We start from the raw sequence: 24811 nt of genomic DNA on the forward strand, positions 1-24811 counted from the left end.
ACCAAAAATAAAATATTAGAAATAAGTTGTAGCTAAAGAAAGTGAGTTTAACCAATGACTAGAGACATTCCTGTAAAAAAAAACATTATGAGAGAGATTTTTTTTCTGCTATCAATTTACTTGGCAGCACACAAAAAACTTATACTACTACCCTATTCTTTTTAATTTTAAAAGGATAATAATTAATCAGGAGATTGAGTAGGTCTAGGTGAAAATGAGAGGAGGTAGCCAGCTTTATTTAGGACAGCCGAATTAGTAAGGTTGGTAGGATTTGAATTTTGGATTAAAAGAAACCTAACCGGTAATTAGCTAGCATAATGAGTGATTTAGTGTGATAGAATTTATGAGGTTTGTTTAGAAACAGCGTTAAGGAGAAGTGAGGAGTATTTGACTGAAATGGAAATGATAGTGGTTTGAATTTCCAAAGAAAGGAGAGAGAAGAAAAGGAAAGGCGGTGCTAGATTGAGGCACCCAATAATTCTCAATTTGCATTTGACATATATCTATCTCTATCTGTCTTATGTGTGATGTGGACCCCACCTTTTGTTCCAACCAGCGGTGCCATTAGTCTTTACTTAGTTTCAAAGCTCACCCACCTCTCTCTCTCTCTTTCTCTCAATATATACCATATTATACAATTCCAAACTCCTCCGTTGTTTCTCCATTCCCTCCCCCACTTGATTTTTTTACAATAACCCAATCATAGTCTCACTCGGGATTGGTTGTTCTTATTCTAAGGTCCCTTGGCTACAAAATCTATTATTGTTTATGTTTGTCATTGTCAACTAAGAAACTACATTACGCTGTGAAAAATTATTTCTCGATCGTACTTAAAGGTCCCTTGGCTACAAAATCCTCGGGTGGATCCCCCATATAGCCATATTCCATAAGCCCCTCTAAGCACTAGGGTTGGAAAACTGCAATGCAAGAGGGGTTGAACATAAAGTTTTGTTTTACTAAAAAAAGAAATGGAAAGTAGACAATCATAAACTATGACTAACTGAATTCTAGGGCTATAATGGTGTGCTAGAGGACCATGGTGTTGGCAATTGGTAGTTGAGCAGAGTGGTTGCACAAATGATAAAGTAGTTTTTTTTTTTCTGTGTTTACTAGCCATATGGGTTTTTATCCCAAAGGCCAAAAGATTCTACTTGGTGAAAGAATCACTAGCACTCACAACCACACTGTTCGTAAAACTTTAAATTGAATCTCATATAGCATAGGTGGTGTCAATTTGGATTCTTCAAATTTTGGGGATCCTTCAAATTTGGATGAATTAATTTATTTTTCATTCGCCTACAATATAAAATAAAACCAAACATCTTCAAACTTCAACTTGTGATAGTATAAGAAGTAGCATTATTGCATTTACCATACTGCTTATTTAGCAATAAAGAAATACTTCAAGTGACTGTCATACCCTAATTTCGTCCGGGGATTATTACTTAATGACATGCAACTTTTGATTGGCCGCTTCGAGATACTTGGCACCCTTTGTTGCACAATATGTGAAGTCCCGAGACGCGTCGGAAATCAAAAGGAAGCGTGGTTACACAATCTGTGAAATTCCGTAATGTTACGGAAACCAAAAGTAAGTATTGTTACGTAATCCGTGAGTTTCCGTAACTTTTTCGAAAGCTAAAAAAGAGTAAATACATGATCCGTAAGGTTCCGTAACCTTACGGAAAGAAAATAAGTGTCGTTACGAAATTCGTAAAGTTTCGTAACGTTACGGAAAAAGAATTAGCAAAAAAAGGGCAAAGGGGGTGTATTTAGTAAAATGGGGGGTGCAAATAGTAATTTTCGAATCTGGGGCAATTTCTTGCTTAAGGTGGAAGCAACCTAGCTCGCCTGGGCGAGCTAGGTGGCAACCACCTCCCCCGTTTTGTTAAAAAATGGGATTTCGGGGCTTCCGGAACACCCGTAATGCTTCCGTAAAATTCCCATAACCCTAAATAAGCATATTTCACTTAACACGGGTGAGAGGGAAGAGAAAAAAAAGAAGAAAATCAAGTCCTATATGCTTCCGTAATTTTTCCGTAAATTACGAAAAAAGGGGGGTGAACTTATCAAAATTGGGGGGATGCAAATAGCAATTTCGAAATTTTGAATTAGGCCCTCCAGAATGATTTTTTGGAGGAAGCAACCCAGCTCGCCTGGGCGAGCTGGGCGGCAACCTCCTCCCCCTTTTTCCTATAAATAGGCTGAAAGGGGGCTGTTCTAAGGGTCCCGGATCCCCCTGGTGATGTATTTCAGTTGTTTTGGGTGAAAAAAATTGTTTCCGTGAAGAAAATCCAAGCCGAGGTGCTTCCGTAACGCTTTCGAGATGTTTCCATAAGCAAATCCGTGAAGGTTTTCCTCCGTTATTCACCGTTCTTCATCCGTTCTTCGTTCTTCAACGGGTAAGTTTCCAAATCGAGCTTTTCAATTCATTCTATGTACCCGTGGTGGTCCCCATTTGTTTTGTGTACTTTTATTCTCGTTTCATTTACTTTCCGTACCCCATTTTGACGTGCTTCAGTCATTTATTTAAGTCATTTCTCGCCTAATAAAAAAAATAAAATAAATTTCCACCGATCATTTGATTTGTAATATCCGTTAATTTCTGTTAAAATGAATTCCGACTTTTCGGTCGTGCCGTAACCACATTGGAAATCAAAAAAGAGGTAAAATAATAATATAATAATAAAAAAATACATTTTAGTAAAATAAAGCGAAAAATCAATCAGACGCTTTCTCTTTGGGATTTCTCATTCTTAATTGAATTGACTAATAACTAAAGTGAAACTAAGGCTAAAATCAACCCGCCAAGTCAAGCTCGTCCACAAAAAAATCACTAAAAAAGGATTTGAAAGTTTTATTATCTCAAGTTTTCCTTACCAAGTAAATGGATAGTTTTTAAGGTCCAACGCCTTAAAATGATCACCTTTCAAGTAAAAAGAATCGCTTGATTCACTCTTAAGAAAGAACTACGTAGGTTTGATTTCCTCTTCGATGGAGGGTACGTAGGAGCAAAAGCCCCGCTTTTGTCGACCTCAAAAAAATAAAAAGAAATAAAAGTTAAGGTAACACAATTTCCACAATTCTAAAAAATAGGTTGTTGTCCTTTGAGACAAACGTGAGAGGTGCTAATACCTTCCTCAAATGTAAATACAACTCCCGAACTTAGAATTTTCATTTTGACCGGTTCCCTTCGGTTTTTCCGACGTTTTCCACAAATAAACGTTGGTGGCGACTCCGCGCATCTTTCCTCATTTGGAAAGCGCACCCGTGAGCCTCGCCTCACTCGCCTGCAAAAGGGCATGTTGCGACAGTGACCACTAGTGTAGCTTTTGATAAGTATAAACTGTATAAAGATCTCAAGGAAGGGTAGTTAAGAGGTCATGTGTAATTGATTGACATCTGAATTAGTTGGAGAAGTGGACCTCAATATTCATAGTTCCTTTGTTGAAAATCCTGCTAAATTGCTTGCAGACTGTTCAACTTGCAAAGATGCTAAACTGTCAAATGATGGTCAATAATAAAATTGAGACAAACTATTGGCCTTTTATTACTACAGACTATTGGTCAATAATAAAATTGACACAGACTATTAGCCAATTCTCAACTTGCATTTGTAATTTGGATATCATTTGCTAAGGATTCATATTTGCCTACAGAAATTACAAATGGGGATGGGCATGTTAAAGCTGATGCAATACGAATAGGAAACTATAAGGATGGCCAGTATCCTACAGAGAACAAGGAATTTGCTAAACGAATATTCTATATTGTGTTGATGGGATCTGAAAACAGGCAAGTGGTGAATTTCATGTTTTAGTGTTTTCCTTATATCAGTTGTATCTCCCTAAATTTCCATCTGCTATATTGCATCGATACTCCATGCATACAATCAAATAGCTTTTTGTGATTTCCATAGACTCAAAATAAATGGGACAACCTTATATTGTAATCGAATGACTGTAGCATACTGCCAATATGTTTGGATCTGTGACCATTTGTTTTGTGTTTGTAGGTACTAGGGTCTGACAAAAAAGTTCGTAGAATAAATTGTCCCACCGACGGAGGAGTTGAATCTACAGTGCTGTCTTTGCGTTGCCATAACTGTTATCCCAGTCTTAGGTGTTATTTACCATTGTCAAGTCAGGTATGTATATGTATCACTCTCAACAATGATAATTGAATGCTTCTTTATATATGACGTGATGTATTATATAACTAAATTATGAGCATTGTGAGTGAACCTTAGTTTCCCATTTGAGATTTTATACATCGATTAATATAGATAGTTTGTATTAATATCTTGAATTGTCTGTTTGGACAGTTTGGGAAGAATCATTTTTTATAGTAGATTATTACATATAGATTAATTTTCTTTTCTTAAATTTGTCAACATTTCGGTATGCTTTATTTCCCTTTGTTCTCCGAGTGCATACTTGAATGTGGTGGATATCAATAGATCACTGCTTTCATCTCGTGTACTTGGAAACTTAGGCGAAATGCTGCCAAAATTTTGACAAATTTAGAAAAGACAATTAACTTATAGTATTGAATCTACTATAAAAAAATTCTTCCTAAATGGGATAAGGCCACACTTTTACTTAGAAAAGTGAGGTTTACATGCATGCTACATAACTTATTAAAGTGGTGCAGCAAGCAGAAAACATGGATCGAAGTTGGATGAGAGCATCACGTATCACTGATGGGTATGGGACTAGGGTGGAGCAGTTTCTCCAATTTACCAAAATGCATGCCCCCTCGTTGCACGACTAATACTTTTGTCCATGTGTGAAATGTGCAAATGGTAGACACCAGTCATTAAATGAAATATGAACACATCTAATATGTCACGGCATGATTCCAAATTACACAAAGTGGATACGGCATGGGGAATTGCCAGACAATCCAACAGTCTCTGACACTAAACAGATGCTCCTTTGTATGACAAAATAGAGAATGATTCGAAGACTTTTTTGTATTTTGGGTGCACAACATTCACAAGGTTGTCTGTGGTGTTAGCTTTGGTCAACTTGAAGGCACGATTTGGCTGGAGTGACAAGAGCTTTACTGAATTGCTAGTGTTATTGAAAAAATTACTTCCTGAAGATAACACATTGCCAAAGAGTCAATACGAGGCGAAGAAGATCTTATGTCCAGTTGGAATGGAGTATCAGAAAATTCATGCATGTCCAAATGATTGCATATTGTATAGAAATGAGTATGCAGAAATGCGCACATGCCCAACATGTGGTGTATCCTGCTACAAGGTCAACAACCATGAAGAGAGTGATGTTGCAACCGTAGAGAACAATCGTCCAGCAAAATTTTGTTGGTACCTTCCAATAATACCAAGGTTTAGGCGATTGTTTGCTAATGGACATGATGCAAAACAGTTGATGTGGCATGTTGAAGGCAGAAAAATGGATGGATTGCTATGACATCCTATTGATAGTCCGCAATGGAAGGCATTTGATTCTTTGTATCCTGATTTTGGGAATGACGGGAGAAATCTAAGGCTTGGTTTGGCCTCCGATGGAGTGAATCCTTTTGGTAACTTAAGCAGCAGTCACAGTTCATGGCCTGTTTTGCTGATGATTTACAACCTTCCTCCTTGGTTGTGCATGAAGCGAAAGTACATAATGCTTTGCATGATGATAGCGGGATCAAGATAGCTCAGTAATGATATTGACGTGTATCTAACTCCATTTATTGAAGACCTAAGAACAATGTGGGAACACGGGGCAGATGTTTGGGACGGGAATTTGCAGGAGACGTTTAGGTTGCGTGCAATGGTGTTTTGTACCATAAATGACTTTCCAGCATATGGAAATTTAAGTGGTTACAGTGTGAAAGGCCATCACGCATGTCCTATTTGTGAGAAAAATACAAGTTTTGTCCAACTTAAACATGGAAAGAAAACAATATACACACGACATCGAAGATTTCTGAACCAATTCCATCCATATCGATGACTGATGAAAGCTTTCAATGGATCTGTAGAAAATGAAACTGCACCGAAATTGTTAGATGGCAAAGAAGTCCATGATCGTGTGAAGGATATCATAACTATCTTTGGGAAGACACAAAAAAAAGCACCAGTGAGACACACGTTTGGAAGAAAAGGTCCATTTTCTTTGAGCTTCCTTACTGGTCTAATCTTGACATTTGACATTGTATAGACGCGATGCATGTGGAGAAAAATGTTTGTGATAGTTAAATTGGCACCCTTCTTAACATTAAAGGCAAGAAAAAGGGTGGTTTGAAGTGTCGTCAAGACTTGATTGACATGGGCATACGAGAGTAGTTGCATCTAATACCAAAAGGTTCGCGAACATACCTACCCCCAGCATGTCAGACAATGTCAACAAAGGAAAAAAAGAGTTTCTGTCATTGTCTGCAAAATGTCAAAGTTCCACAAGGATACTCTTCAAATATCAAGAGCCTTGTATCCATCAATGATCTTAAATTGGTTGGCTTGAAATCTCATGATTGTCATGTATTAATGCAACAACTACTGCCAGTAGCGATTTGGAGAATCTTGCCTGACAAAGTTCGGGCTGCCATAACTCGTCTATGTTTTCTTTTTAATGCTATATGTAGCAAAGTCATTGACCCTGCAAGATTGGATGAATTAGAGAATAAGGCCGCCATTGTCCTTTGTCAAATGGAGATGTACTTTCCTCCATCATTTTTCGACATAATGGTTCACTTAATTGTTCATCTAGTCAGAGAGATGCGGTTGTGTGGTCCTATATTTTTATGCTGGATGTATCCAATTGAATGGTACATGAAGGTGTTAAAGGGGTATACCAAGAATCAACACCGACTAGAGGCTTCGATTGTTGAAAGGTATGTTGCTGAAGAATGTATTGAGTTTTGCTCGTAGTACATTGAAGCTAAATCTGTCGGGGTACCTGAAACTCGTCATGTTAGGACATCGGAAGGTAAGGGTACACGAGGATACAATGTTGTCACAATGACTCGCTAGGAGGTCTCACAAGTGCATCTATATATATTGAATAATATAGCAGAGGTCATTCCATACATAGAAGCCCACAAAAAAGAAGTGGCCGCACGAAACCCAAAATTAAACATGATGAGGGTTTTGCAGAAGCACAACAAAACTTTCATGAACTGGTTTAGGCACACAATATTTTCTGATTAGGTTGCTTCCAAAACATTGTAATTGTTAGCTCTTGGGCCAAATCTAAATGTTCCAACTTGGAAAGGGTATGCCATCAACAATTATTCCTTCTACTCTAATTCCCAAGATGACAGAAGCTCGATGCAAAAAAGTGGTGTCACTGTTGATGCCGACTCCGATCACTTTTGCAGTGCATCAGACAACAATCCGATTCGAGCCTCCATGCATTACTATGGTGTCATTGAACAAATCTAGGATGTTGATTATACTGAATTTAGAGTGCCAGTGTTTAAGTGTAAGTGGGTCAATGCCAATGTCGGTGTCCGGCAAGATGAAATTGGATTTACCTTAGTTGACCTCCACAAGGTGGCTTACATGGACGAACCCATCATTTTGGCACAACAAGCAAGGCAGGTTTTTTATGTGGAAGATCCTTGCGATTCAAGATATTCTATGGTTCTACAGGGAAGACCAAGTGGTTTAAATGACGCACATGATGCAACAATGCTTGGCATTTGTGAGACACCACTTTTTTCGACAGCTATGCCTAATATCAATGATTCGCACTACATTGATGATGTACACGCCAATCGTAACAATCATGATGAAGGACTATGGGAGAACATTGTTACATAAAGAATTTCCATGCATGACATGTAATAACCTTATGCCTTTTGTGTTTTGTTATTCGCTAATGTTCATATTTCCTTTTAATTAAGTTTATAAAATTAGTATGTTGTTGTTTTTAACATAGTTGTTTTTCTTTGACAGGTTCATGGGTACACCACCAACTTCCCCTCCGTAGTCAAATATTCAGTCTGAAGCAAAGTCTAGGAATACTAGAAAATCAACACGGCTACGGAGGTTGACAGTACAAGCATTAGATCATCCAAGACCAACTGTACAGGTGGATGCCGCAACTGGCTGAGGATCGGGCCCACACAAAGAGAAATTCCACAGTTATCTTGGGGTTGTGGCCCAAGAGAAAATTCCCATTGTACATAATAGCTGGAAAGATGTTCCAGACACACTAAAGGACCTAGTATGAAATGACATTTTGGTTAGTGACCTTAATATTGAGTACAATTTAGTTTATGTGGTCATAAAATTGAATGATTTGCAATTTGTGAAACATTTACAAAAGCCGTTATAATGTAGGCAAAATTTGATATTCCAGAAGCATTGAATGCAAAGAAAAAGGTGATGTCCAGCGTCGCCACTAGATGGAGGCAATTTAAATCTAACCTGACCACCAGATTTGTGTATGGTAACTCTGAAGGTCAAGATGAACAAGATCCTTTGGTCAAATATGACGTAGACAAAGAAACTTGGGAGCAATTTGTCGCAAGCTGCAAGACCCCTAATTGGCAGATTACATGTCAATCTGATTGATTTTTACTGTGTATTTATGAACATGAATGCAAGTTAATTTCTTTCATTTTAAAATGAATTGCTACATCACAGGGAATCCGAAAAAAGATGCAAGAGATCTAAAAATACAATGACTGCCCCCATGTACTTTCTCGTGGGGGGTATGATTTACTTGAAAAGAAGCTGATGGATGATAAAATCAAAAAGAGACAACATGAAGCAATGCTGACTGAGAATACAGTAGACATGGACGAGCCCCCATCTCCAATTAAAAGACATGTGAAGTGGGCGTTGGCATGCACAAAGCGATATGGGCAGATGACATCTAAGGCGGCACGAGAAATCTTTGATAAAATTGTGAGTTGCTTGTTGAATTTCTATTACAATTAATTGAATTTTGGAATAATTGTTTGTTTCTGTTGTCCTTAAAAGGTTGTTGACTTGTTAATTTTTGAATAATTATGTGTTTATTTTGTGTTTCATGACGGCCTCATTGGAAGAACAATCGTCACAGGGTACGTTTGTCCTGAATGGTCATCACGACATACTTAATACAACCATTGGGTGACCGGATCATGGAGGGTGTGTTCATGCAGCGGGTTCTTGGGTGACAATAACTCAATACTTTGGGAAGACAACATGTGGCTTCGATAGCTCATGTATATCCTTCAGCCAACAACAGTTGGCTGAAATAATAGGAACCATAAAGGAACAAATGGAAGAAGAAAATGAACGCAGGCTACAGATATTTAAACATGAGTTGAAGGAACAAATCATACATGAGATGTCACGAAGGGGATCACCCGTCTTAGCTCCTATTCAGCCAGATATACAATTATTAGGTGCAAGAGTCAGCACAAAGGGGAGCAATGCGGAGGTTGTTGTCAACCCATCTCCGCCAGATTATGTTGGTCCTGTCAAGCCGACTATGGGGTTGTATGTCCATAGGCAACTTTGTACAGAGTTGGTGGCCTTGGGAAAAACATATGACGGAGGCTCTACCATACACGGTGTGGCTTATGCAGATGATGTCGTCAAGGTTAGTGTTGACTTGGTTATTAATGGTGAAGCTAAAGTCCCATTTCTGACATCATACATTAAGTATGTCAGGCAGGCGCTAGACACATTCATTGCATGGCCAACATAAAACTAGTCTCAAATGAGGTCATTTTCTTTTCATGTTTGTCAATTCTATACATACCTACATATGTAAAAAGTAGTTACTAACCTTACATTAATTATTGGTTTCATTAAATATTTAGCTTACAAGCAGTACTCCAAATAAAGACAATGAACCTTTTGAACCAGTCAATGATGTTCCTGTAGAGGACCCGTTGCGCGAGTTGATTAAGAGCCTAGTTGACATTTATGAGAAGCCTGTAGAGTTCGTGTGGGATCCTGCTAAATTTGGAATTCCAAATGGAGTTGCATCGTTGTTTGTTACCTGTGCTGATGTCAACAAAATCATATCAGGCGTACAATGTTTGAACATAACTATACTACAGTTGTGGACCATGTAAGTCAAATTCATGTCATTCACGATTAATTCCATATTTGTGCGCTATATACATTATGTTAACTGAGTTTTTCAAATGTTCAAAATAGGCATATGGATGACTAGACTAATACCTTGGGTCTTGGATCAATTTATGGATTCTTTGAGTCGCAATCTATACTGAATGCAAAGGATAAACGACAAGAATGCCAACAATACATTGAAAAATGGGTTAAGGAATCGCAAAAACAATTCTATCTGGGAGCTTATTTGAATTTGTTCGTAAAATATATTTATGATTTCTTTGTAAATGATGTTTGTGTCATTGGTACATGACTGTTGTGTCAAATGTAGGGGCCATTGTCAGCTCATTGTTTTGTGTCCAGCAGAGAACCATGTTGTGTGGTTTTGTTCTTTGCGTAGAAAGCCAGATGTTCATATAAAATCTGCAATTAACACGTATGGTAACCTTATGAATGTTTTGTTCTGCAATGTTTCTTATACAACAAGGGTACAACATTATTGTTATCGATATTACCTTATGAATTTTATGTTTCTATGCAGTGCATTTAAGACATTAAATTCAACTTCTGAGGGGAAATTTGATCAAACTACACCAAGGTGGCTAGAAATTAAGGTTAGTCATACAATTAAAAACTGTTTTGTACTGATTTCCATTTATTAACCTTCTAAATGATTTATCCCGTTCAATGTAGAGTCACGTTCAAAGCGGAGGCTATGAGTGTGGCTATTATGTCATGCATTGGATGTGGAACATAATCGGCGGGGAGGTGAAGACTGATTGGATGATGGTAAATTTTGAATCCCCAAAAGCATGACAATAAATAAATATTTTTTATTCCTATTTTTACCAAATAAATCTCTAATTACTTGTATTTTATAATATGTAGTGGTTCGGTGATGGCACGACACACGACATCGAGATTATCACATCATTACGGAAGAAATGGGCTTAATATTTTTTAAAACTTAGAAGCATCCAATGTAAAAAGCTTTAGTTCACATGCGAACAACCACTTTTGTGTTTCTCATGTATTTCTTTAAGTGTTACAAACAATTTAGATGTTGTAGTGACTTTTATGTGTGTATAACACTTAATAGTTGTTCAATGCAATTGCGTTTGCATCGAAATAATTAGACAATGTCTTGTATTTGCATTTGGTTTTTGCATTGGTACGATAATCGTTTGTTGTGCAACCAAGATGGAAATTATTTGCAGGTGTTTCGACAGGTGTGAATCCATAGCTACAAATGATTGCAACTATACTATTCTCAACTCTAAGGGCCCCTAAGAAGGTAACTTGTAATCATTTAAGCTTTTCAATGAAATTTGACATGAATGGTGCCTAACTGTGTTTTTTCATTGTTAATCGACTGTGCTATGTGTATAACTCACACGAATTTCAAAAACCTTACAACATTTTAGTCAACACAACACATGCAAGTGGTTGAATATGATTTTTTAGGCAAGGCAACCTTTGCAGAATCAAAGGGAGCTTGTCACATCCCTTCAACCAACCACTCTATCACAGACCTCCATGATGATGTAGCTGATGAGCTTGCAGCTTCCATCCCAGTCGTTGACTTGTCTCTCCTCACTTCACATGACCCTCAAATTCACACCAAAGCTCTGTACCAACTTGGCAAGGCCTATGCAGAATGGGGTTTCTTCATGGTAAGTAACTTTCTCTTTCAAAATATTTTTCTTCCCTACAAAAAGTACTAATGAGATTCACTTTGGAGGTATAAGCTGGGTTAGATGCTTAAGGGAGAAAGGGAGAGTGGAGAGGTCCCGGGTTCAATCTCTTCTGCTAACAAAAAACAACATTCTAACAAACACTAACATTTGTCGATAAAAAAAAAGTACTAATGCGATTCACTTTCAACTATCTCTCACTTGCTGCTCAGCTCACAAATCATGAGATTCTGGAGAAGCTGGTGGAGGATGTGAAGAAAAAGTCTCGTGAGTTTCATGATTTTCTGGTGGAAGAAAAGGAGTTTAGTGACAAAGACCCTTTTACACCCATCAGGTATGGCACTAGCTGATGTAAGCTCCATTGGAGCTTGTAGGCCTAGGATCTTCTTCATCAATGGATTCCTTTGCTTCTTGGAAGATAAATGGCATCGGAATAAAGAAGGAAGAGAGATAGGAGATGCCACTTCAAGGAGAAGATGAGTCTAGAAGAAGCTCACCACCATAGGAGGCCATGGATAAGAGCTTGGAGGAAGAAGGAGATGAATGAAGGGAGAGGAAGAGAAGAGCACGAAATTTTGTGCTCTAAAAGAGCTCTGAAATTTGAAGTTTAATATTCAAATGATCAAAATTGAAAAAAATGCACACACATGACCTCTATTTATAGTCTAAGTGTCACACAAAATTGGAGGGAAATTTGAATTTCAATTCAAATTTCACTTGAATTTGAAATTGAATTTGTGGAGCCAAAATTTCATTAATTGTGATTAGTGAATTTCAGTTATGGTTTAGCCTACTAATCCAAGATCAATTCCAAGATTCTCCACTAAGTGTGCTTAGGTGTCATGAGACATGTAAAGCATGAAGGACATGCACAAAGTGTGACTATATGATGTGGCAATGGGGTGTAGTAAGCAAATGCTCACCTCCCCCTCTAAAATTTAATTGGATTGGGCTTCTACCAATTCAATTAAATTTATTTCCAAGCACACACATCAAATATTCACTTAGTGCATGTGGAATTACAAAACTACCCCTAATACAAAAACTAGTCTAGGTGCCCTAAAATACAAGGGCTGAAAAATCCTATATTTCTAGGGTACCTTACCTATATTGTGGAGCCCTAAATACAAGGCCCAAAAAAAAAATAAAGAAACCTTAATCTTATGTACAAAGATAAGCGGGCTCATACTTAGCCCATGGGCCTGAAATCTACCCTAAGGCTCATGAGAACCCTAGGGCCTTCTCTTGCATCTCTGGCCCAATCTTTTTGGAGTCTTCTATCCAATGCCCTTGCGGGGTAGGATTGCATCACCAACTTTTATCCTGAAGCAGAGAATGTTCATTATTGGAGAGATTATTCACTGTTTCTTGGCCTTACAGAGCTACTTCTACTGTAGGGAGGTTGCCTATGATTATAGATAAAAAAATCAGAGGTGTGGCAAGGAAGTTGCTTGAAGGAATATCAGAGAGTTTGGGATTAGAATCCAATTCAATAATTGAGTCTAGTGGTTTTGACTCTGGCAGTCTGGCTTGCAGCTTTTCATTGCAAACCTGTACCCACCATGTTTGCAGCCACACCTTGCTCTTGGGATGCTTCCACACTCCTTCCTAACCCTGGTCACACAGAATGGAATTGGATGGCTTCAGGTTAAGCACGATGGAAAATGGGTCAACGTCAATCCCCTTCCCAACTCCCTAATGGTCATACTTGGAGATCAACTTGAGGTCACTCACTCACCAACTTTGCTCTTCAAGAATGTGTCTTTTGCAAACTTAGATTTGGATATCTTAATTTTACAAAATTGATTTTGATTGAAATTAAGTTGAAGTGAGTAATTTGTGTTTTTTTTATCTCAAAAAGCATGGTCATGGTACAACTTGAATGTAAAATTAGTAACTTAACATAGGAGTTATATTTTTTATTTTGCGCAGGAGATGTTTGTTATGTATTCCTAGGAATAGCATAACTAGAAATAGCGTTACTAGGAGAATTTTCCTGAAGATTTGCTCTAATTTGTGGAAATTTTCTGTGTGGCTGTACATATACATGAAGCTATTATAAGAAGTCAAACTTAGACTCAATCCACTCTCATACATGAAGTTTAAAATGTCATTGGCTTATAAGTACAAACATCAGGACTCACTCCAGCCTCCAGCATTCTCTTATAAGCAGCCATTGCTTGGTCAAAGGAACCACACCTACCATACGCACTTATCAGAGTGTTGAAAGTGTCCCTCTCAGGCACAAACCTGGACCTCTTCATTTCTTCAAATACTCCTGATACTTGATAGTCAATTCCATTTTGTCCAAACATTGCCAAAAGTGTATTCCAATAAATGCTTATAAATCGTAATCATTTTATCTTTAGTCCTTTACTAATTACTGATATATGTTTTGATTTTTAGAATTGTTAAAGTCGATGCTGGGGTTGCTGAAATTGACATTGAAACTAAGAAGATGAAAGAAGAGCAAAAAATGAAAGAAGCACAGGCAACAAAAGTCGTAGAGCATGGAGAGGTAGCACTAATTACTATAGAAAGTATCCAGTCTGCCAATAGAAAGATTACCATTGAAGCCACCAATGTTGTAGGTTACCAAACCTTTCAACTTTGTATCATCTATGGAAATTATTTCCAATATTCAGAGCCTTTTTTGTCTTTCCTTAGATTTTTTAAGTTATTAATTTCTTAAGTTTTGAAGGTTGTAATGAATATGCAAGTTTTGCTTGCTTTTATTTTTTACATAGTCGAAAACAATTAAATGAAATTCAAGTGTGCGATCTTGGTTTTATGTTGAACTATGCTCCAAATTATTCAAAATAATGTCTTGTGAGAAATTTGAAAAGCTAAGGCATGTTGCATGCTTAGTTTGTTATTGGTTATGTATCTTTTAGTTTGGGACTCTGGCATCTGGAAGCCAAATTGGCCTCTATTTGATCTAAAATCAAGGCAGGTGGACCCATTTTGGGGGGGGGGGGGGCAAAGGTTTCCTAGCACCTCTTTTCTTTTCTCCATTCATAAACCTGACCTTGTTTAGGAATTACGAGGAAGGAACCAATATCCTCACCACTTGAATCAATAGACATTGGCTTGTCGGTTATATATTTGATGTCTTCCTTTTCTCTCAAAATTATTTGGTTATTTTTTCTCTCATATGTTGAAAGTCAACATGTTTACTTTCTATAGAATTCCCACTATGTCTACTATTTTATAGAACTAACTTATGAAACACATGCATATGTTTTGTGTTTTCTTTTAATCTTTGTATGTTATTGCACCAAAATATGAATGAAAAATATTTTTGTATTCTTATTCCCTTATTGAGGGATTTTTTTCCCTTGTCTAATTCCCTTTCCTTGTATGATTTTAGGGACATTTCTAATCAAACCAAAGCCACAAGAACCTACAAAACTCCAGTATGACTCTTACCAATTCAATCAATAATTTTGCAGAACCTATTTTATTAAACTTAAATAAAATTGATGCTTTCCTTTACAGTAGTGATGATCCATTTTAATGATGGATACTAGGACACTGTTGTTGATGCTAGGATGTTTGATGGATCACTATGAATTGTCTCTGCAATATCTGTCGTGAAGGCTATGCATGTCAATGGAAAGCTACAAAAGCTAAAGCGCCTCGTTGAGGTTAGTCAAGTAACTGATACAAGTTTGCAATAAAAGTACTGGTTTGTGCTCACTGCTCAGCTAATTTCTTAAGGAAATATGGACTTACATGTAAATATGGACTAAATTTGTGAATTAATGTTTTTTTATTCTTTCCAAATTGCTTGCAAGCTTATATTACTATTACGTGTGGGTAATCCATTTTCTTTATTAAATGGATGAGTTAGATATTTTAATGGATATTACAGGTTCCTAAGGATCCACCATTGTCCCCCCTGAGGTAAATTAATAACTAACACACTGATACTGTTAGGAACCAAAAATAGAAATTAAGAACAGAAAAAATGGAAGAAATTGAATGGAAAGAACGGAAAGTTAGAGATCTCTCCTAGGGACAGTCAGAACAATTATTGAGGTTAGCTAGTGATAGGGGGGAAGGGAAGGAATATTCATTCAGAGACTGGGCTTATTTGCTTACTGTTCCTAACTACTATTGAGTTATATTTTTTGTCAAAGGATTTTCTATTGAGTTAGGGCTTATTCAGTCATTATTGGTTCATGTAATTTTATGCTTTCATGATATTCCAAAATTGAAAGTCTAGTGTGGGATTAAAATACCAGGCGTTGGGCTCTGCTACGACATTTGATAAACTTTGTGGTTTGGTTCTCCCAAGGATATCAGTCCATATGCTAGAAAGTTACTAGGTGGAATGTAGGTTTCTTAAGTTTGTGAAAGTAATTTATCAGGTGTTCTTTTCTGCCTGCTTTCTATTTTATAATGTATAAACCTTTACTGACAAAATTTCTGCCTTTTATAGGTTGTTATTGTCCATAGCTCTCTCTATGTACTACACATGGTTCTGAAGCTCCTTCTGCAATTGGAAAATTTTTTTTGTAGGGGGTATGCATTATTTGGATGAAATTTTCCCTTGTTTTTAACAACTTCCTGTTGATTCAATGTGTTTCCCTTGTCCATTAGTGTCGCAACCTACCCTTCGGCGGGAGGGCGACGCGTGACTCGCGGGATGCGTGTTCCACGAAAGGAATACGCGCGGAGTCGCCACCAACGTTTATTTGAGGAAAACGTCGGAAAAACCGGAAAAGACGCGATCTACGAACTTTTAAGTGAAAGGTTCGGGAGTTGTATTTACGCACGGGGAAGGTATTAGCACCCCACACGCCCGTCTCAAGGGACGGCAGCCTTTAATCGAATGTGCAAACATGACTTTGATTTTTTATGTTCCCTTCTATGTTCTTATATCCTTTATACCCTTTTTATATTTTTCTTTTTTGTGGTCGACAAGGGTGTTTCCCTTTGCTCCTACGTATTCCTCAATTTGCGATGAGGAAATCAGACCTACGTAGTTCTTTCGGAACAAAGTGTTTGGTTAAGTTTGTTTTTGTCTTTTTTTGCAAAATATGTTTTTATTTGAACAAAAGGTCATTTAAGGTGTTGGACCATTAAACGATCTTTTGATTTTGAAAGATGAGAAACGTTAAGGCGTTGGACCATTAACGATCTCTTGTTTTTGAAAGGAGAGAAACGTTAAGGCATTGGACCATTAACGATCTCTTATTTTGAAAGGAGAGAAACGTTAAGGCATCGGACCATTAACGATCTCTTGGGGTGGTCGACAAAAGCGGGACTTTTGCTCCTACGTATCCTCAATGAGGAACTCAGACCTACGTAGTTCTTGCTTATCAAGTGATTCTCTTTTTGCTTAAGAGGTGATCATCTTAAGGCATTGGACCTTAAAAATGACCCATTTTACTTAGTGAGAAATTGAAATGACAAACTTCAAAAGCCTATTTTTATGGACGAGCTTGACTAGGCGAATTGATTTTAGCCCTTAGTTTCACTTTAGTTATTAATCAATTCGATTAAGAATGAGAAATCCCAAAGAGAAAACGTCCGATTGATTTTCCGCTTTATTTTACTAAAAGATGTCTTTTTGATTATTATATTATTTTTTACCTCTTTTTGATTTCCATCGTGGTTACGGCATGACCGAACGGTCGGAATTGATTTTAACCGAAGTTAACGGATAATATAATTCAAACGTTCGGTGGAAATTTATTTTATTTTTAAGTTAAGCGAGAAATGACTTAAGTAAAATGGCTTAAGCACGTCAACAGGGGGTATAAAAAGTAAACAAAATGAGAATAAAAATGCACGAAACACAATGTGGACCACTACGGGTACATAGAATGAATCGAAAAGCTTGGTTCGAGGTACTTACCCGTTGAAGATCGAAGAACGATGAAGAACGAATGAAGAACGTCGAAGAACAGTTCAAACCTTTGCGAGATTCCTCACGGAAAACGTTACGGAAACGTTTCGGAAGCGCCTCGGCTTAGATTTTCTTCACGGAAACAATTTTTCCAAGCAAATTCGAAAGAGAGAGAAGTGCCTAAGGGGCTGGACCCCTTTCTTCTTGCATTCCTCCCCTATTTATAGCAAAATAGGGGAGGTGGTTGCCGCCCAGCTCGCCCAGGCGAGCTCAGCTCGCCCAGGCGAGCAGGGTTGCTTCCTCCAGAAGCAACCGCCTTCTGGAGGAATCTTCTGGAGGGCCCAACCATTTTTACTAAGTACACCCCCCTCTGCTGTTTTTTTGGTGATTCTTTTTTCGTAAAGTTACGGAAACTTACGAATTTCGTAACGATACTTGTTTTCTTTCCGTAATGTTACGGAACCTTGCGGATTACATAATCATACCCTTTTTGACTTACGGAATGTTACGGAACCTCACTTAATTATGCAACGATGCTTCCATTTGATTTCCGATGTGTCACGGAAACTTACGGATTGTGCATCAACATCTTTTTGGTTTTTCGGCATGTCCTGGAATTTCATAAATTGCCTAATGATGGGTGCCAAGCACCTCACAAGGACCAAAGAATGGTCGCATGTCATCAAGCAAAGGTCCCCGGACGAAATTAGGGTATGACAGTTGCCCCTCTTTACTTGTCTTTTATTGGAGATAAAAGAAAAGTAAAGATAAGACACTAATTTCGTCCCTCTCGATTTGACGAGAGTCGCGGGTGACCATAAAATCTCCACATGCAAATGACTTGTTGTTCCCAGAATTTCACAAATTGCCTAATGATGGGTGCCAAGCACCTCACAAGGACCAAAGAATGGTCGCATGTCACCAAGCAAAGGTCCCCGAAAATCAGTGTATGACACTAATTTCGCTCCTCTCGGTTGACGAGAGTCGCGGGTGACCGTGACTTGTCGTTCCTAGGATTTCACAAATTGCCTAATGATGGGTGCCAAGCACCTCACAAGGACCAAAGAATGGTCACATGTCATCAAGCAAAGGTCCCCGAAAATCAGTGTATGACACTAATTTCGCTCCTCTCGGTTGACGAGAGTCGCGGGCGACCATGAAATTTCCGCATGTAAATGACTTTGTTGTTCCCGGAGGAACAAAAGGTGCAGAAGACTGTGTCAGTCCCTGCATGCTATCAAGCGTTCTGTCTTACAGATAGCAAAAGAATGGGTGCGAATAACCATAAGGTATCTCCGCGTATCATGGGTGCAGAATGACCAAACTTGGTCTCTGCTTGTCATCGGGCCCGCCGCCTCTGGATGACAAAGGGGTGCGAATAACCATAAGGTATCTCCGCGTATCATGGGTGCAGAATGACCAAACTTGGTCTCTGCTTGTCATCGGGCCCGCCGCCTCTGGATGACAAAAGGGTGCGAATAACCATAAGGTATCTCCGCGTATCATGGGTGCAGAATGACCAAACTTGGTCTCTGCTTGTCATCGGGCCCGCCGCCTCTGGATGACAAAAGGGTGCGAATAACCATAAGGTATCTCCGCGTATCATGGGTGCAGAATGACCAAACTTGGTCTCTGCTTGTCATCGGGCCCGCCGCCTCTAGATGACAAAAGGGTGCGAATAACCATAAGGTATCTCCGCGTATCATGGGTGCAGAATGACCAAACTTGGTCTCTGCTTGTCATCGGGCCCGCCGCCTCTAGATGACAAAAGGGTGCGAATAACCATAAGGTATCTCCGCGTATCATGGGTGCAGAATGACCAAACTTGGTTTCTGCGTGCCATCGGACACGACTGTCTGAATGGCAAAGGGGTGCGGATAACCATAAGGTATCTCCGCGTATCATGGGTGCAGAATGACCAAACTTGGTCTCTGCGTGCCATCGGACACGACTGTGTCTGAATGGCAAAGGGGTGCGGATAACCGTAAGGTATCTCCGCGTATCATGGGTGCAGAATGACCAAACTTGGTCTCTGCGTGCCATCGGACACGACTGTGTCTGAATGGCAAAGGGGTGCGGATAACCATAAGGTATCTCCGCGTATCATGGGTGCAGAATGACCAAACTTGGTCTCTGCTTGTCATCGGGCCCGTCGCCTCTGGATGACAAAAGGGTGCGCGTCACATGACCTCAGGGTCAGTATGACAAAGATTATGGGGCGGCCGACAAAAGCAAAGCTCTTGCTCCTACGTATCCTCCAATGAGGAACTCAGACCTACGTAGTTCTGGATAACTTGTGAGACTTGAAAAGTCTCCATCGGAAAATGCTGACATCTCCGGAAAAGGCCAGATGACCACATTGGCCTCTGCTCATCAATCACACTTGGGGTCACTGAATGACGAGGTGCGGATAACCGTAAGGTGTCTCCGCGGGCTACCAGCTCTTGAGTTATGGCGACAAAAGGCGGTGTGGTCGACAAAAGCGAGGCTCTTGCTCCTACGTATCCTCCAATGAGGAACTCAGACCTACGTAGTTCTGGATAACTTGTGAGACTTGAAAAAGTCTCGTTGTTTTCTCCACTAAAATGCAAACATGCTTTAGCAAAGAGACAAATATTCCAACTGATTTAGAGCAGCATATGCTTTTTTGAGTGAAAAACAATGCGTCTACCGGGGAAGGAGAGTCTGCTGATGAAATCTCCCATAACCATAAATGAGATTTTGGATGTTAGCATTTCGTTTCTAAATGACCATTTAGAGGAAACACTGGGTTCGACAAAAATAGAAGAAATCCACTCAAAGTGTATCAATTTCGCACAGGTAAGTGTTTCATCCTAATTCCGAACCATAGATATGTCATGACTTGACTTTGCAAATTATTTCCTATCAAATCAAAAATTACATGCGTGATCATGGATCAATAGGGCTTCCCTTGGGAATGGGTTCTTTTGGTGGTTTCTTCTTTCGGCTTTTGTGTGTTTTTGGCTTTTTCTTTTTCTGTTTTTTTTGTTTAGTGCGGGGCGAGAAAAAAAGGGTCGCTAGCGCACGGGATTTTGGTTGGTAATTAAAGGGAGAAGACCATTTTAGGTCTTGGTTTCCTTTCCTTCCTCTTTTGTTCATTTGGTGACAATTCTGTTTTGTTCAGATATTGTCCGGTCCAAAGACCTCTCTGCACATTTCTTCTGGTTTCTTTGACCAGGAGCTTTCTTCTTTTTTACTTTCTCCCATTCTTTGGTTGGGAATTTTCTTTCTTTTCTTTTTTCTTTCTCCCACTCTTTGATTGGGAATTTCCTTTCTTTTCTTTTTTCTCTTTCTCCCACTCCTTGATTGGGAATTTCCTTTCCTTCCTTTTTTGCTTTCTCTTTGATTGGGAATTTCCTTTCCTTCCTTTTTTTGCTTTCTCTTTGATTGGAAATTCCCTTTCCTTCTTTTTTTCTTTGCTTCCGAGGGTAAAGTTTATGGTGAGTCAGGATTTTGGCTCAAGGCTTGTAGAATGGCTAGACATGATACATGTCAGGGTTTGGTTTGGTTCAAGGATAAAAAGGGATGCCCCACATTATTTCCATGACACAAATGCAAAAATGATGATTTGGAAATTTTATGCAAAACTGGTTATGCATGCACCTATGTGGACACTCAAGTGTCAAACTTTTATGGTCATGTGATGCTAGGGCTCAGGATTCATTTCCTCTATTTTAAATCAACCCAATGTTTCCAAAATATGTTCTTTTATCAATTTGTGCATTCATCCGAGTCCATTTTGGGCGTCTGGGAAAATCATCACAGCATTCACCCTTCAGGTGTATACACATTTTTTCAAAAACTAGTTATGATCAGTGAATTTTTCCAAAGAAAAGTTGGAAGTCATCTCTTTTCAAAAGCATGTTGGTTTTTCAGCTAGACAACTTATTTTCTTTTTTCTCCTTCTTCTTTTTTTTTTGTCATTATCATTTGTTTATTTCTTTTTCTTGTTTGTTTTCTTTTTTCCCCTTTTTTTTTCATGAGGTATTTTGCTACCTAAACATGTGCATATTTTTGTGAGGTATTTTTGCTATATACATGCATATCCAAGGTATCTTGCCACCTAAACATACATATATATGTTTTGTGAGGTATTTTTTTGTTTACATACACGCACATCTAAGGTATCTCTCTACCTAAACATACATATATATATTTTGTGAAGTATTTTTTGTTTACATACATGCATATCTAAGGTATCTCTCTACCTAAACATACATATATATATTTTGTGAAGTATGACTACCTTTCGAGCTTGTGCTCGTTTTATTTAAATCCCCAGGATCATGAGCAACTAGGTGCGTCCTACTATAAAAAGTGATCAAATAACAAGCATAGATTCAAAAGGTACTAGGTTGCCTCCTAGTAGCGCTTCTTTAACGTCTTTAGCTGGACGCCTAATGATTTGTCGGTCATGGACCTAGTACTTTGCTTACCTTTGGCTTTGGACTTGGTCGCCTATTGGTCGGCCATGTTGCGTAGGCAATACTCAAACCTTTTTGTGGATAAGCAGAGGTGAACTCTAGAGGTGATGGCGGTGCGTCTGTTTCCCGCTGCCGACCATCCCAATGCTGCTGTGGTGTTTCGCCCTGCGCCTGTATGGGGCGCAGTACTTCTTGATGAAAGCTCGATTAGTAGGGGGCCTGATGCCCTTGCTGGAGGTGACAGGTACTCCGTAGAACTGACAGAGACCCGTAATTAGAGCTTGACAATTCCAAGACCCTGTTGGACTTTCTTCGGGTCCACTAGGTGTCTTGCAATCGCGATCCCTGCAAACAATAGATGAAATCAGAAATCAGTTGAGCGATGTGCATACTTACCTATGATGACATAACCTTGCCGGGGGGGTACGGGCACCCTATAGGACTGATAGAGGCCCGTAACCAGAGCTGGAAACCCCAGGGCCCTGTTGGACTTTTCCGGGTCCACTGGGTGTCTTGTGGGTGCGATCCCTGCAAACAATAGATGGTATCAGAAATCAGTTGAACCATATACATACTTACCCATGTCGGGACGACACAGACCAACTGATACTTTTGCAGGGGGTGATTGGCATTGCGGTCGCTGGGCAGAATGTTGCTAAGTAGCAACGTCATCTATATCTATGTAAGAGTGGTCATGTTGGTGCGCATGATCTGCACTCGTCTCTTTGCAGCGGCACAGGTGAAATCTTGCCCCAGTATGCATAGTAGCTGTGTGATAGCCTCCCTCTCTGGTTGTGCTCGCACAGTTGGCCCTCCTCCAACATCCGGGGGTGGCCCAAGAACCGTTAAAAGGAAACTACTGGCCCTTTAACCGGAAGTGCAAGTCTCGGTTAAGCATTTAAGGGCAGAGGACCTTAAATTCTTTTAAGGTGTGGATGTCGAGCACACTGAAAATGAGGACACGTAGCCCTCTAAAGGTGAGGGCATGCAGCCCTCTCAAGGCGAGGAGGTGTAGTCCTCTGGAGGTGAGGGCGTGCAGCCCTCTGCTGGTGAGGACGTGTAGTCCTCTCAAGGCGAGGACGTGTAGTCCTCTCAACGGTGAGGGTAACTAGTACCCAAGGTGAGGGCGTGTAGCCATCTCAAGGCGAGGACATGTAGTCCTCTAGAGGTGAGGGCGTGCAGCCCTCTGATGGTGAGGACGTGTAGTCCTCTCAAGGCGAGGACGTGTAGTCCTCTCAACGGTGAGGGTAACTAGTACCCAAGGTGAGGGCGTGTAGCCCTCTCAAGGCGAGGACATGTAGTCCTCTGGAGGTGAGGGCGTGCAGCCCTCTGATGGTGAGGACGTGTAGTCCTCTCAAGGCGAGGACGTGTAGTCCTCTCAACGGTGAGGGTAACTAGTACCCAAGGTGAGGGCGTGTAGCCCTCTCAAGGCGAGGACATGTAGTCCTCTGGAGGTGAGGGCGTGCAGCCCTCTGATGGTGAGGACGTGTAGTCCTCTCAAGGCGAGGACGTGTAGTCCTCTCAACGGTGAGGGTAACTAGTACCCAAGGTGAGGGCGTGTAGCCCTCTCAAGGCGAGGACATGTAGTCCTCTGAAGGTGAGGGCGTGCAGCCCTCTGTTGGCGAGGACGTGTAGTCCTCCCAAGGCGAGGACGTGTAGTCCTCACAACGGTGAGGGTAACTAGTACCCAAGATGAGGGCGTGCAGCCCTCTGATGGTGAGGACGCGTAGTCCTCTCAAGGCGAGGACGTGTAGTCCCCTCAGCGGTGAGGGTAACTAGTACCCAAGGTGAGGGTGTGTAGCCCTCTCAAGGCGAGGACATGTAGTCCTCTAGAGGTGAGGGCGTGCAGCCCTCTGATGGTGAGGACGTGTAGTCCTCTCAAGGCGAGGACGTGTAGTCCTCTCAACGGTGAGGGTAACTAGTACCCAAGGTGAGGGCGTGTAGCCCTCTCAAGGCGAGGACATGTAGTCCTCTAGAGGTGAGGGCGTGCAGCCCTCTGATGGTGAGGACGTGTAGTCCTCTCAAGGCGAGGACGTGTAGTCCTCTGACGGTGAGGGTAACTAGTACCCAAGGTGAGGGCGTGTAGCCCTCTCAAGGCGAGGACATGTAGTCCTCTGATGGTGAGGGCGTGCAGCCCTCTGATGGTGAGAACGCGTAGTCCTCTCAAGGCGAGGACGTGTAGTCCTCTCAACGGTGAGGGTAACTAGTACCCAAGGTGAGGGCGTGTAGCCCTCTCAAGGCGAGGACATGTAGTCCTCTAGAGGTGAGGGCGTGCAGCCCTCTGATGGTGAGGACGTGTAGTCCTCTCAAGGCGAGGACGTGTAGTCCTCTGACGGTGAGGGTAACTAGTACCCAAGGTGAGGGCGTGTAGCCCTCTCAAGGCGAGGACATGTAGTCCTCTGATGGTGAGGGCGTGCAGCCCTCTGATGGTGAGAACGCGTAGTCCTCTCAAGGCGAGGACGTGTAGTCCTCTCAACGGTGAGGGTAACTAGTACCCAAGGTCCACCCTTATGAGAAAGCAAGAGATCGACTCATCGAGAGGGCCGGTCATCCCAAATCCACAAGATTTGGACATTAGATGTAGGAAATCTATGCAGTTAACATGATTTTTAGGGATACAGATGCATGCAACCTTTGTCGTGAAATTTGGTAAATGCGGACTTCATTTGAAACAATGCAATGTAATGGAAAGTTGTACAATGTTCATGACATTCTTTCCCTATTTTGTGATTTTGATTTTGATTTAATTTTTTTGGAAAACACAGATTGACTGTCCTTTTGA

At 40.2% G+C, this 24811-nt stretch overlaps 1 protein-coding gene and 1 pseudogene across 1 annotated transcript; both read left to right on the forward strand.

The window, feature by feature from the left end:
* The first annotated feature begins 9028 nt into the window (after nucleotides 1-9028).
* On the forward strand, nucleotides 9029-11011 carry LOC106798635 (uncharacterized). Its single transcript, XM_041014694.1, has 6 exons — nucleotides 9029-9679; nucleotides 9778-10031; nucleotides 10121-10469; nucleotides 10575-10647; nucleotides 10727-10822; nucleotides 10922-11011. Exons 3-6 carry the CDS (start codon nucleotides 10321-10323, stop codon nucleotides 10985-10987), a joined length of 384 nt encoding a protein of 127 aa, XP_040870628.1. The 5' UTR covers nucleotides 9029-9679; nucleotides 9778-10031; nucleotides 10121-10320; the 3' UTR covers nucleotides 10988-11011.
* A 458-nt stretch (nucleotides 11012-11469) lies between these two features.
* On the forward strand, nucleotides 11470-13544 carry LOC102661080 (2-oxoglutarate-dependent dioxygenase 19-like; annotated as a pseudogene).
* Nucleotides 13545-24811: the final 11267 nt, after the last annotated feature.

Source organism: Glycine max, chromosome 4, assembly GCF_000004515.6.
Source record: "Glycine max cultivar Williams 82 chromosome 4, Glycine_max_v4.0, whole genome shotgun sequence".
NCBI classification, from domain to species: Eukaryota; Viridiplantae; Streptophyta; class Magnoliopsida; order Fabales; family Fabaceae; genus Glycine; species Glycine max.